The sequence below is a fragment of the Phyllopteryx taeniolatus genome, chromosome 12, assembly GCF_024500385.1.
Source record: "Phyllopteryx taeniolatus isolate TA_2022b chromosome 12, UOR_Ptae_1.2, whole genome shotgun sequence".
Classification (NCBI taxonomy): domain Eukaryota; kingdom Metazoa; phylum Chordata; class Actinopteri; order Syngnathiformes; family Syngnathidae; genus Phyllopteryx; species Phyllopteryx taeniolatus.
Window position 1 is genome coordinate 12,959,562 of NC_084513.1, and position 14,229 is coordinate 12,973,790.

The 14,229-nt window shown below is 40.2% G+C and overlaps 1 protein-coding gene across 3 annotated transcripts in view; it reads left to right on the forward strand.

Moving 5' to 3' along the window:
• dync1i2a (dynein, cytoplasmic 1, intermediate chain 2a) overlaps positions 1-14,229 on the forward strand; it is a 30,240-nt gene that overhangs the window by 587 nt on the left and 15,424 nt on the right. The window contains exons 1-7 of one of the 3 annotated variants that reach the window (XM_061791658.1): positions 169-188; positions 1,032-1,149; positions 2,460-2,574; positions 4,532-4,619; positions 7,140-7,199; positions 7,445-7,560; positions 14,067-14,171. In XM_061791658.1, coding sequence (XP_061647642.1) covers positions 1,042-1,149; positions 2,460-2,574; positions 4,532-4,619; positions 7,140-7,199; positions 7,445-7,560; positions 14,067-14,171 — 592 coding nt within the window. In that variant the 5' untranslated portion in view covers positions 169-188; positions 1,032-1,041. Of the gene's footprint in view, positions 1-168; positions 189-1,031; positions 1,150-2,459; positions 2,575-4,531; positions 4,620-7,139; positions 7,200-7,444; positions 7,561-14,066; positions 14,172-14,229 lie in introns of those variants that run through there. The other 2 variants (XM_061791660.1, XM_061791659.1) reach the window with 2 other exon arrangements.

The following is a 14,229-nucleotide window of genomic DNA, read 5'->3' on the forward strand; positions in this document are numbered from 1 at the left end:
GCAGGGGGCAGATTGTAGTTAGTGATTGTAACGGGGTGGGGCTTTAATCATAGCTGTTCTCTAGCGTGGACAAGAGTCAGCGAACAATTGCACAATCTAATGCGATACAATAATAACATAAAAAAGCTGCCTTTTCAAAAGACATTTCCTAGGAGGCCTCAGTTGAACAGTCCTCTCCAAGAGTTTTGGTACGGCAAGGTCAATTCCTTTGTTTTTGTTGTATACTGAAGACATTTGGGTTTCAGATCAAATGAATATGAGACAAAAGTTCAGAATTCCAGCTTTTATTTCATGGTATGTACATCTAGATGTGGTAAACAACTCAGGACAGAGCACGTTTTGTTTGAAGCCACCCACTTTTCAAGTGAACAAAAAGTATTGGAACAGACATTAAATTAACTTAAAGTGAATAACATTTAATAGTTGGTGGCATAACCCTTACTTGCAATAACTGCATCAAGCCTGTGAACCGTTGACTTCACCAAACCTTTGCATTCTTTATTTGAAATACTTTTCCAGATCTGGTAGAGGTGAATATTGGTCTCATCAGTCCCAAAAAATTGGTTCCTAAACTTTTGTGGCTCATCGCTGTACTACTTTGCAAAATCCAATCTGGCCTTACAATTCTCTTTGCCGATGAGTGGTTTGCATCTTGTGGTTTCAGTGAAAAAATATCTGAAAAATAAGCTTGTACAGACAATAAGTCGGAGGGCTTCTCCTCGTTGACGTTTTGCAATTTAAAACTTAAATTGGGCAAATTGACCGTTATTCATGAGAAGAGCAGTGTGCAGTAACCAATTGCTTTTTCATGAATGTATTTGTTATGGAGGTTTTTAGAGGTGTTTGAAGTGCTCATTTCATTTAAAAAAATATTTTTTTTTTATTTAGAAAATTCCACAAAGATGCGGCCAATTGTCACGTTGCTATTAATGTTATCACTGAGTGTGGTTGTGCAGCTACTATTTTCTTACTATTGGATCGCATTTCTGTGTTATGCGATTAATGAAACACACATTTCCCCTCCTATATAGCTGCAGCACCATGTCTGACAAAAGTGAACTGAAAGCAGAGCTTGAAAGGAAGAAACAACGCTTGGCCCAAATCAGAGAGGAAAAGAAAAGGAAAGAGGAGGAACGCAAGAGGAAGGAGGTATCCGTAAACCTTAATTCCATTTTGTGGAGTCAAAATAGATGGATCAGTGTGAGCATTGTACCAGTCAGTCGAGACCACCTGAAAGTAGTGGTCTTTACTGTGTTGACGTTCTGTGACTTTATCATATTATCTTGATGTGAACTTGCATTTCCACCTTTGCCTCATCTTAGCAGCTTTCTCATGCAAGCTTGCAAACTGTAAATGGAGAGTGTTAGTTATAAAACCTTGTCACAGTTTTCAAAAGTGCTTTTTTGTTCAAGCCAAGAAGAGGTTAATGGGAGAAAAGACAAACCGCCTTCAGCACTGGGTCATCCTTCATCCTCTTGCACATGCATGTGATCATAGCCATAGAAATTGCATAGTTTTTTTTCACAATGTAAAACAGAAGTGGCCTAATAAAAAGTCTCTGACATTATCGTTTCTCTCTCTCTCGCTATATATATATATATATATATATATATCCATTATCTTTACTGCTTCTCCTCACTAGGATCGCGGGTGTGCTGGAGCCTATCCCAGCTTTCTTCGGGCGAGAGGCAGGGTACACCCTGAACTGGTCGGCAGCCTATCGCAGGACACATATAGTATAAACAAACAACCATTCACATTCACACATACGGGGAATTTAGAGTCTTCAATTAACCTACCATGCATGTTTTGGGGATGTGGGAGGAAACCGGAGTACCCGGAGAAAACCCACGCAGGTGTGTATATTATAAACGCACAAAAAAAAAATACTGAGTACAGGTTTTGTTACCATGTCGACCGGGGGAAGAGCGATGGTGTTATGACAAAGCGAGAGCTACTCAATGTTTCCAAGGTAGTGACTTTTTTTTTTCTTCCCACCCCAACTAAAACGTTACTAGCAACAAATCCTTTGACTGAAATCCCTCGGCCACCACCCCTCCTACTAGAGACGCTGTCTGTTGTCACAGTGGCGCTGCGCCAGAATTGATCATTTTACATTTCGCATGCCGGCTGCCAACACAGCACGGCGTTACACTGCGGCAGGACATTGACTTACATGGCTCTCTCAACGGCTCCAGGGCAGGAGATGTTGACCTCTCCACATCCAGACTGCAAATGAATCGCACTTGCGCAAAGCCTTAGATTCATCGCCGAACAAAGCCTTGCATGAGTCATGAGCAGAGAAACTAGCTAACTGTAAATTGGCTGAATTTTTACAATTTTAGAATGGGTCACTCACATAACTATTAGCACTATTTGTATACAAACAATTAAGTAAATTTTCCATAATGTATTACCTTGGATTGGTGACATCTCAATTTTATCTCATTATAAAACAGGCAGAACAACTCAAAGATACTGCCATTCACCATGAAGAGTCTGACTTGGAGAAGAAGCGTTGTGAAGCTGATGCCCTGCTACAAAGCTTTGGAATAGCTTCAGATGTTCCTGTTGGTAGGTGGCATATTACCTATAAATATTTTAAACATACCTGTAGTTGATTCTCCGATTTCATTCTTGTATAGCACACTGTCAATTAATTGCTTTTAATTGATTAAAGGGTTTATTTGTAGAGAGGAAATGGCCTGAAAATCACGAGCATCATAGTGACCAAAATGATTAAATATTACATATACATGCAACTTTTATTTTTAATTGAAAAAATATATAAAATCAGCAACCCTATGCAATTGCACATTAAAAATAAATTATAAACCGCAACAACTAATGTGAATGTCATGCATGCAAGGCTAGGATACAGTATGTACTTAACTTTACTTGATTAGACCACAGCGATGGCATTGAGTTAAGAAGATGGTAACCAGTTTTGCAACCGAATGTTGTCCCCCTTTCTGGCGACTTTTGTTCTTTGGTTAATTTGCCATAAAATCTGAAATCCCCCCTCACTTCTGCCCTCGTCCTCATTGTAGGTGGAAAAAATATTGCTGTCATCTTTGGTGCATTCCACCGCAATTTTACTATTGGGTTGTAAACTACTGTAAGACTTAATTCTAAAGTCACATCATCAAAGTACAAAATTAACATGGCCCAGAATAATATCCTTAATGTATACACTGAGAAAAGTAAAATACAATATACAATGAACCCCCGCTATTTGCAAGGCATAGGGACCCAGCCCGATCGTAAATAGCAAAATAATTTATGCTCTCCTAAAATGGTTATAATTGCCTCTATTGTTAGTTTTAACTATAATTATACCAGAAGCTATGATGCCAAAACACTTTAATCACACTTTGAATGCTTACAATCTAAGATTGCTGTACTCTTAAAAATACAGTATAGTAAACGCCTTCCAGATGAGCATGCAGATACACAATGTTCAGTACCTGTATGTAACAGTTATGATATTGAAGAAATACTGTAGTGGTAGCGTGTAAAACAATGAATATTTGACTGCACTGAAGAGCTCAGAAGTTACATTGGTGCTGTTGATGCTCCTGGGGCAGGCTCTGCTGGTGGCACTCCAGTGCTTCGTAGGCCGCTTACTCCGAGCGACGTGGCAGTTACTGCTAGAATGGCTCCCGCTTTTACTGACCTGAAACCGCTGGATCCACACAGGGACAACCCGAACTGTCGGTCGTAGCTAGGTTTAGCGATGTTACAGATTCCACTGGTTTTAATGCTGTGTTTAGTGCTAGTTTGGCAAAACTGATGTGAGCCAAAGCAGACATGGGCACCGCCATGTAGAGGATCTAACCTCTCCGGCTGACTGTCACTCATAAAGCTACCACAGCTGCTGTTAGATTTGTGATTGGAGGAGCGAGACAACATCCTTCTGCAGTTTGGTTGCGTGAAAAAATAGTCCAATGTTTTTTTGGGGGGGTTTGGTTACAGGTGTTCATTGTATCTATTAAAGAGATGGTATAATACAATAAATATTATACATGTAGGCAGTATTTTTACACAAAATAAATACTAATTTAAAAAATATGTTTTGCCGTGTTACAGAAAATCAAAAATAGGCAAGTTTTCCCCGAATAACGGAGGATAAGTTCTTAAAGAAAAAAATCTGCCAATATAGGTGCAATGGTGAATGCCAAATATGTTGCTGTCAACCGGAGGTAAAACACTGTCACTTTGCTAACGGCAGGTGGCAGAAGAGACCCATTAACAAAATTTGAGCCATACGTTACAGACAACCTTAGCATACTATAGCTATATAACATAAATTGGAGTCTTGTTTTATTATTAATTTTGGTGTGACTGCATTGATTTGAAAAATATTTGACTTAAACTATCACTGGTTGTGCTCAAGACCTCCAAGATCTGGGCAGTGTTTGGAAACAAAGTTGGCGTTGGCAAGACTGCTGTATCTTCACTGTATTGGTGTGTCCAGTAGTTTCATAATCTTTTCATTAAAATGTGTTATTGCATTTGTTTCTCTCTGTAGTTCCCCCTCCTATGTCTCCAACTGCCAAATCAGCGGACACCCTAAGTGAGACAGGGAGCCAGGACTCGGATGGAGCTGTTGGACCAAGGTACATGCATGCTAACGTCAACACCCACTCAAAGTTAGTTTTCTTCCTACAGTACAGAATGATATACTAATAGGTGCAGTGCCACGAATTACAGTGATAAATGATACGTTTATTCCAGCTGAGTGCTTGTTTATTTGATTTATGTGACGTTGATTTAGCGTGATCCCGAATTATCAATAAAACAGCAGGGTGTTGTGGTGCCTGGGGGACTTCTTAACCCCTAATTAAAGCTCCTTCCCTGGGCTGAAATTCAAACTTCCCCCAGTGTCCCATCAGGCCTAGGGAGCTGTCCCCCCCCCCTTCATCGCGTTGACTCATTTCCCTCACCAGCACGGCCATTTCCTACACACATGGAGGTCATGTTTTCTCCCTGGGGCTCAGCGCTCCACTTGTCCCCCCTGCCTTTCTACACAATTCTCTAAGCCTTTGGTGTGACACAGTCTTGGGTGCACATTAACACATTGTCTCATACACACTTGGGGGAGAGTTTACTGTGTGTGCTCCTCCCCCTCCCCCATGCAAATGCCCCCACCGTATCTCTCTGTGTGTGTGTGTGTGCGTGCGCATTAACACCTCACTTGTCAATCAGTGAGGAAGTGTAATTGAATTTGCGAGATGAAAATGTTCAGATTTACAACCCCCAACCCCACCATACCCCTTGTGTGATGTCTGCTCAGGAAAACATTTACTTGGCAACAAGACCACAGGCAGTTTTCTATTATGTTTAGCTTTTCTGATTACAAATCTATAATGCAGTGTCTTGGCATTTTGTTGTACTCCAACACAAAAGTGATCAAATCTACCTGTATCCTCCTCCGATGTCTCCAACTTTTTTTCTTTTTTATCGTGCATATTCCTGTTATCAAACAACAAAGATACAGGTGAAACAGAAAGCAGAGACCTTCGGTTGCAGATTTAAACTGCTTGCATCACGCTAAATCAGTGTGAAAGTATCGCAAGTTGACATTTACATGTAACCGATTTCTGACCAAGGCGCTCATCAGTACAAAATATTATTGGAGCTGCTCTGGAGAAGAAAAAAAAAAGTGGGGGGTAGGTGCAAATATGAGAATAAAGTAGAACAATGTAGCCAGTTATATTTTTAAGTTGAACTATTATGAGGAAAAGTTGTATTTTGGAGGGGAACATCATAATATTAGTCATAAACAGATACCTGTGGTAAGATCTTGCCAAGTTACACTTTAGTTTGTTTGGCAAACAATGAATTGTTCAACATCACCATCATCAGCATGAACTGTTCCTTGTTTTAATTGTGTAAACATTGTTTTTTACTGGGAAAGAACTACACTGGCAAAAGTTGCATAATTTAACCAGAAATACAGAAGTAAGAGCAAATATTTAACAATATTACTAGGCTTTACACGATCAGGAGTTTTGGGGCTGGTCACCGATCAGCGAGTTTAAAAAAAAAAAAAATAATAATAATAATCACTGATCCGATCACAAGATGGAGGAATTTGTCTATTTAAATAACCTGTTCATTTACTGTATATACTTGTGTACTTAATTGCTCCAAAAATTATATTTACAATAAATAATGTATATTTGTTCCTCTATTTATGCCAGTGCGGCATAGTGACAGACAGAACAAATGAATGGCCTTCTATTAGATGGCAGGAAGTAAATACATTAATTAATGTATCCACTTTTTGTGACATTTTTGTTTGTTGGTGTGCCGTGAGATTTTTCAATTGTAAAATATGTTCCTTGGCTACATAAAGGTTGGAAATCACTGCTCTAGTCAGATCGTGTATTCTAATCAGTCAAGTCAAACCAACATGACAGAAATAATGGGTGCTAACTTACTGTAATTAAATTACGTCACCCACACCGAAACTGTAGAGCATGATTCGACAGAACGGCGGCACGTTTACGTCCAACCGTTCGTGCTACCACTAGCTTGCTAGGCTACATAACATTTTATTGCCTGCTTGTGAGCCGCATCCTGAAAACTTTATTGGCCGTCAGATATTGCCAATACTACGTCAACAAGGCTAAAAATACACTAGCTTTTGGATTCAAATATACTGTGCACGCGGCGACGCGGAGTAAATGTCTTTTGCTGAGCCGATCAATGACGTCATTGATCGGATCGGGGAATTATGACATTAAACCTGATCAGCATAAAATGCTAAATATCGGCCAATACCGATCAGCCCAATAAAATCGGTGTAAAGTCTAAATATTACCTTATGACTATATGACAGGACCACAAAGAAAGACACTAGCTGCTGTTTATGTTTTGTTCGATGCAATTAGTTTTTTAATATTATGACATAATTTTGTATCTTATCAATTCATTTTTGAACATTGACATAATTCTCATAAATTTCAGCTTTACCTAATTTGTTTTCCCTCTTTTTTAAAATTTTCAGTGTGCCCATAATATTGCCTTGTAAATGTGCATGTTACACCATGATGCTAACTGTGTTTCCTCTCCTGGTTTGTGCTGGCCCGTGTCTTTCACTAATGCTGCCTTGTTGATGTGACACTAACCAGGACTCTGCACTGGGACTCTGACCCGTCCACTCTTCAGCTTCACTCTGATTCTGAGCTGGGGTACTGGACACTCTCTTCTCTCCTTTCCTGGTCATTTTCCCTTCTCTCAATCTATGGCATGATACTTGTCATGACTCAATTAATCAACAAATTGTGTATTTACAAGTGGTATGATAATTTTAACATTGGCTGTAAAACTAATGAGAAGCTTGCAGTTCCATCTGAGATTTCTCTGGTAAGGGAATGAGATTGTTTTCTGTTGTTTGTTCTGGCTTGTGTAGTGTTTGATGGTTTTCTGCTTTTAGGCGGGGCACTTCGAAACTGGGAATGGCCAAAGTCACTCAGGTGGACTTCCCTCCACGTGAGACTGTATCTTATACAAAAGAAACGCAGACACCTGCAATGACACAGCAAAAAGAAGGTAATGTGCGGAAGTGTTGTTGTTTTTGTGCATATTATTGGGATTGCATTGCTAAATGGACTTAAAATGCATCCATCATCTTTACATAAATTTTTTTCAGCTCTAATGTGGGAAAAAAAAATCCAATAAACCTCTCTAAGAGGATGGAAATAGATAGAGAGAACATAAAAAAAGAAAAATAAGTACAAATACCAACACTGTATGTTGTAAAAAATGCTCTGATGCAATGACACAGATACCACTTTACCTGCATAACATATACCTTCTGGGCAGGTGAAGTAGGAGCCATGTTAGCAAAATTAGAGAGAGTTATTCTTGATTAATAATACAGTGATCCATCCATCCGTATTTTTACTGCAGCAAAAAGCGAGTTTCGACGTAATGATCGCATAATAATAAGAATATAATAATAATAATAGAATAGCAAGTATTTTATTCCTAAGTAGTCCATTAGCAATTAGTTGTATTTGTTAAAGAAAGAACACACAACAATCGACTTGTCTCAAATGAGCGCGCAAGTATGTGCCGGAAGTGATTGTGAGCAAGCACTGAGATGAAAGTAAACGGGAAAAATGAGGCCCAGGAAACACTCGACATCAGTTTAAAGATTAAATTCAGACTCCCACTCCCCTCAGGCCTACATGCAGCTCTGCATCCAACTGGTTTAATTAATGAGCAGGATGAGAAAACCATGACAGGAAGGAGAAATAAGATTGGTAAGGAAGATAAGGAATGAGCATACAATCAGTTAAATGTCTATGAAGCATGGCGATATGTTTGTTTCCATACTGAGGCTTTCTTGCCAATAAGAATATTTGGGAATTCTCTGGTATCCACATTTTCACCACGTTTTATTAAATATGCAGTTGACTGTTTTTTATAATGACAGCTAGCGAAGCGCATGCTCAGCTGACTTCTTGATAATTCCTGTTTTTCACCCCCTCTCGTCCTCTCCAAGAGGCGTCCGAACTATCCACAGGTCTTAAAAATACACCATCTAGTGCAAGTCTGTCATTTTCGCTTTCTGCTTGATTCACCAGCATCATTGAACACATCCTTTTCAGCATTCATGAAAGCCTGCTTAGGATTTTGAACAGTTTACACATCATCTGTGGCTGATAGGTCAAGTGTAGAAAACTGAGGTGGCCCAGCGAGAGAGAAAAAAAAAATCATTTAGTGTTTTTTTTTTTCCCCCCCTTCTCAGCAGAACTATTGAAAGACACATTACTCTTTACTCTGGACTCTTTATAGGCATAGTAAAACCCTGTTAAACAACGATGGGCTCTGCCAGCTGTTCAGCACGAAACGGCTTCGCCATGCCGCCACTGTGTAATCATTCCATCAACTCCCATGCTTCCCTGTCTTCTCCCTTCGGCGCACATAACAAAACACATTTGGTGACACTGTGCATTTTCACGCCATCACTTCTGAGGCCAGCATCCACCTTGGCACTCGCTCGCTCCCCTCTGTGCATTTCGATGTGCAGTGTAGCGTCAGGCCTGTTTTCTGATTGAGCGATTTATCATGTTGTCAAAAGGAGGTAACATGACATGGCGGCACTCTCAAGGTCAGCGGGCGGCGGCATTATAGAGGAAGCCCCCTGCACACGAGAATTCCCACCATCTTGAGTGCAAGTCTGCTTTGAGAAAGGAATAACAAATTTAGGATTGAAACATCACCGAGCAACAGTCAAGGAGAGAGCGTTTGTACAAGTAGTGTCACTGGCCAGACAATCCCTAGACAAAGCTGCCTCGTTTCAAATGACTTAAGGACTCTGTAAATTCGTAGATTTGTTTCTACATATATTTAGACTGCTCTGATCGACCTGATCGGTATCGGCCGATAATTAGCATTTTATGCTGATCGGTGGATCGGCTTTGTCATAATTCCGCAAAAGACATTTACTCCGCGTCGCCATTGTGTACAGTATATTTGAATTCAAACGCTAGTTTCTTTTTTAGCCTTGTCGTGTGTCTTTTGACATAGTGCTGTAAATATCTGACAACCAATAAAGTTATTTTAAAAAAACAAAAAAAAACGTTGGCGGTGTGAGACAGACAACACGTAATTTCAGATCAGACGACAAGACAAATTTGCTCTTTCACAATTGCACTATGTCAGACTACTGCAATAAAATAAGAACAAAATGGGGGAAAACGTTTGTTGGTGGTCACCAGTGCTCGGGAGAGGGCGTTCTTTTAAGGATTGCTTGAGGTATTTTCACTTACTTTTAATATGATACCACTCGCAAGCAGGCAACAAAACGTTATGTAGCCTAGCAACCTACTGCTAGCACTAATGGTTGTACCGGCGTTCTGTCGAATCATGCTCTAAAGTTTTAGTGTGGGTGAAGTAATTTAATTACAATAATTTAATTACAGTAAGTTAGCACCTATTATTTCTGTCATGTTGTAATGTCGGTTTGACCTGACTGATTAGAATACATGATCTGACTAGTGCAGTGATTTCCAACCTTTATGGATCCAAGGAACATTTTTTACAATTGAAAAATCTCACGGCACACCAACAAACAAAAATGTCACAAAAAGTGGAGACATTAATTACTGTATGTACTTGCTGCCTCACTGGCATAAATAGATGAACAAAGATACATTACTTTTTGTAAATATAATTTTTTGAGCAATTAAGTACACAAGTATATAAAGTAAAGGAACAGGTCATTTATATAGACACAGTGCTCCATCTTGTGATCGGATCGGTTATCGTTTTTTTAAACACTGTGATCGGCCACAGAAATCCTGATCGTGTAAAGCCTACATGTATTATACATATTTGAAGAAAATTGCTGGAAACGTGCAAGGCTGTTAACTACCAGACATCCAGAATAATCGAGCTGCGATAGATTATTTGCTCTGTTAAGTATGTAATACTCAATTGGTGGTGATATAGAGTAGTGTTAAACAATTTTTCACCATTTCAGTTTTTCTGAGGTTTTTTTTGTTTGTTTTGGTCCCCCCCCCAATTCTTTATTTTTTTTTTGGGTGTGGCTAATACGGTGCCTTGTGACACACTATAGAGTTGCTGATACCTTTGTATGCATTAGCAGTTATCCGGCACAATGGTGATGTGCAATTAGCTAGATAGCTATTCCTACACTCCGAAAACGCATTTTTCCTTCAGCTAGATAGTCGGCTGGCGTGGCTGCTTTACAGCACCTCGAAGTCAGCTGTGAGTGCATGCGCATCATGAAGAGAGAGGTGAAAGAGCGAGAGAACTTAAAAAGTAAAAATTTCAACGTGACAGCCATTGAGTGGACAGAGTCTTCGCTTTAGTATGGAAAAGCCCCGCGACGACCCGGTGGGATATAGTCCAACTACCGGAGGCTTTAATCGTATATATTTCGGGGTTTAAACATTTAGAAATATGGAGGCATAGGAAAGATGCTAGATGAAATAGCATTCATTTTTCCAGGTTGTAATAGTGGTTCAGTGTTTGATTGACAGTTGAGTGGGGTGTGGTTATTTGATTGACAGTTGAGCGGGGTGTGGTTTCAGTGCATTCAGCAGGCACCCACCACATTGTTCGAGAGTGGAGAAAACTGCTTCATTTTAAAATTTTTATTTTTTTCCCCACAGTTTTGAAACCTTGTTTTATATACTCGTTCACATTTGGCACAGTTGTTAACAACACTCATCTCTGTGGTGTGTCAAATTTAAAAGACGTTTATTTATATTTTACAGGGATTTTTTTCTATTTTATTTCCAGATTCAGTAAGACAGAAAAATTGAAAGTCTGTTTTAAATAAATGCTGTTTCATCTCTTGGCAGATTTTGAATTGATTTACCAATTAATACCTCCAGCTTGGTAAATTTCTGTTATTGCATTCCCAAAGGAGGGGGTTACAATACGCAGAATCAGGATGCACTCTTCAACAAGAGGCTGTAATTACTGACTTAGATGTATTGCTGGAGTGTGAGGTGGTAATGGGGTGGTGGTGTAGGGTGGTTGGTCTGGTGCAGTGCTACAAAAGGCTTGTCATGCTTATAAGTATGTACAGCAGTTTAGCCAATCCAGTATTTAATGGAATGGGATTGTTTTAATCACTGTCGATTCAGAGCAAGCTCACAACTTCAAATCACAAAAGCCCTTAGTTGGCCTTCTCATCTGAAGTGCCACTTTAGAGTTTAGTTGGCTTTTATGCACTTAATGATTAAATACCTATTGTATGAAGAGACATGGGTAGGCACTTCCTTTGCAATACGGTTGTGATTTACCTAGCATTGGTGCACCCTTACTGTCTGTGTGACTGTACAGCACCACTTTTTCATCAATTAACATGCTCCATATCAACCTCCTTTTATTCAAAGCTCTACTGTATGAGCAGAATTCTTGGGACATACCTTTTAATCAATCAGTGTCTCTTACTTAGCCTTGAATTAAAATGTTCCTTCCAACTTTGAGGGAAAGTTTGTGGAAGACCCTCTTCTGTTCCTGCATGACGGCCCAAGTGTACAAAGCAAGCTCCATTAAGTTATACTTGGATGCGTTCAGTCTGAAAAATTCTGATCCGTAAATGTTGAGCTGTATCATTTGAAAGACTGAATCACCATGTAAGAAAGTGGGGTTCAAAGCCTCTTATTTGTGGGAACAAGAAATTATCTTCCCCACTGTGTGCTTCAGTGATTAGCCTGGATGGCAAAGTAGGTTGCAAAGTAAAAGCCTGTGGTCTTTGCAAAGTGGTTTGCATGTGCTGCTTTCAGACCTATTGTTCTGTATGGATTCCCGAGGAAGACACCTGCAGCTCAGAGCAAAGGTCATTTAGTTGTGTTCTTGTACATCACTGACTGTGTTTGCCTTATGTTGTACAAGGGGTAAGGCCAATCATTACCTTACAACCTCCCTCAAAGCCCAGCGCTTTGCGCTTGCTCCCTAAAAAAGTGGTGCAAAAGCCGTAATAAGACCCTCTTTTAGAGGAGGTGTTGGTATATTGGACATCGATGATCCGGGTGAATTCTGTTAAATGTAACCCCCCACCCCCTCTCAATGTACCTCCTCCCGCTTTCCTTCGCCACCCACCTCTTTGCGAGGCACTACATCCCCCTCTACACATCCCCAGCGGGGTCACCAGGATCACTAGCTTTTCTCCAAATGGCCATTTTGGCTGGCAGGTGCATTATACCCTTTATTTTCAGATTGTCTATCCGCTCCTAATGTCTGGCAGGTTGATTGCTTCGGCTGCGTCACCAGGGAAAGGGCTGCCGAGTGCTGCCGGGTCCGGCTGAAAGACAGTGATTACTGTTTTCCTTTAAGCCTGATTGAGGCCCTTGAAAGAAAAAGATTTTAACCTTCTCCTGTTGGTTGTAAAGCATATGACCGTACATTGAAATGGCACGGGTCTTCAAACCAGTAAACTCATCAGTGCACCCAGTAATGTCTTCCCTAAAGCTCTTTCTTCCTCCATCGGAAAAGGGGATAAATCACTTCATCGACAAAGTGACAGATGACGTTATCATTTAGATTAGGAAGGAAATTCTGCCATGCCGCGCTGTCATGTAAAATTAGCCATGAGACCAAGGTAAATGCTTGTATGAACCACCCATGACCTATATATATATATATATATATATATATATATATATATATATAGTTTTGTTTTGTTTTACATTCAAACCATGGACTATATGCCGTCTAAGAGATGTGATTTGAAAGAACACTCGCTTTGAGGTACAACCCAATGTGCAGTTTGCCAGCTGGTCTGGCCTGTAGTTTGTTGTACATTATCTAAGCTTGAATAGAAGTTTCAGGACCTCCTGCTTGGATGGTAATTACACAGGCTTGCCCTTCAGGGGCGGGGGAAGGCTTGTCTTGGAGCAGCCGGGTGGAAAACCTCTGTGCCCATCCCCATGCCACCTCTGAAGAGCACGAGACAATCCCGGCATCACCATCTGCCTTTGCACCATGCCGTCATTTGGCCAGGCCAATGGGATGGACCCGGGCACCTGCTTGGTCCCCTCTGCCCTGTTGCCCTGTCGTCTTTAGAAGAGGCCAACTAGCTTCTGGGACACAGAGCAAACAGTTACACTGACAACTAGGCTCGCCTTTGAATGGCTGGAGTCTCATTAACAGCTGGGAAAAAACGGGCTGGCTGTGACAACAAGACACCCGCTGTGCTGTGTCCGTTTAACACAAATGACAACCTCCCTGCTTTTGAGATGCAGTTTCTCTTTGAAAGGCGACGTCATACTTGAAAAACCTAACAAATGCAAGGCAGAGATACAAAATCAGATACAAAAGTCTTTTGCAGTGGCCATAATCACTGGGAAAAGCTTTTATTGAAAGAAGAGAATAGGGCATGTAGAAGAGGTGAAAATCGGTGTCGGACTCTGTTATTCTTTCGAGGCACCACATTGTTTGTATATAATCATTTCCTACATTATTATAAAAAATGCAACATTTATAATAATTAATTAAAAGTTATAAATATGATCATAATGCTTTGTAAATCAGTCTGCAGAAATGTTTAACATTCACCTTCTGATAATCAGATGAGGAAGAAGAAGAAGAAGAAGAAGAAGAAGAAGAAGTTGCTCCACCACAGCCAATAGTCGAGACTCAGACTGAGAAGCTGGACCTCAAAGAGGAAGAAGAAGGTAACGCTACTATTGTTGATGATGCATAGTTGATTGGCACATCAATCACAATTTAATG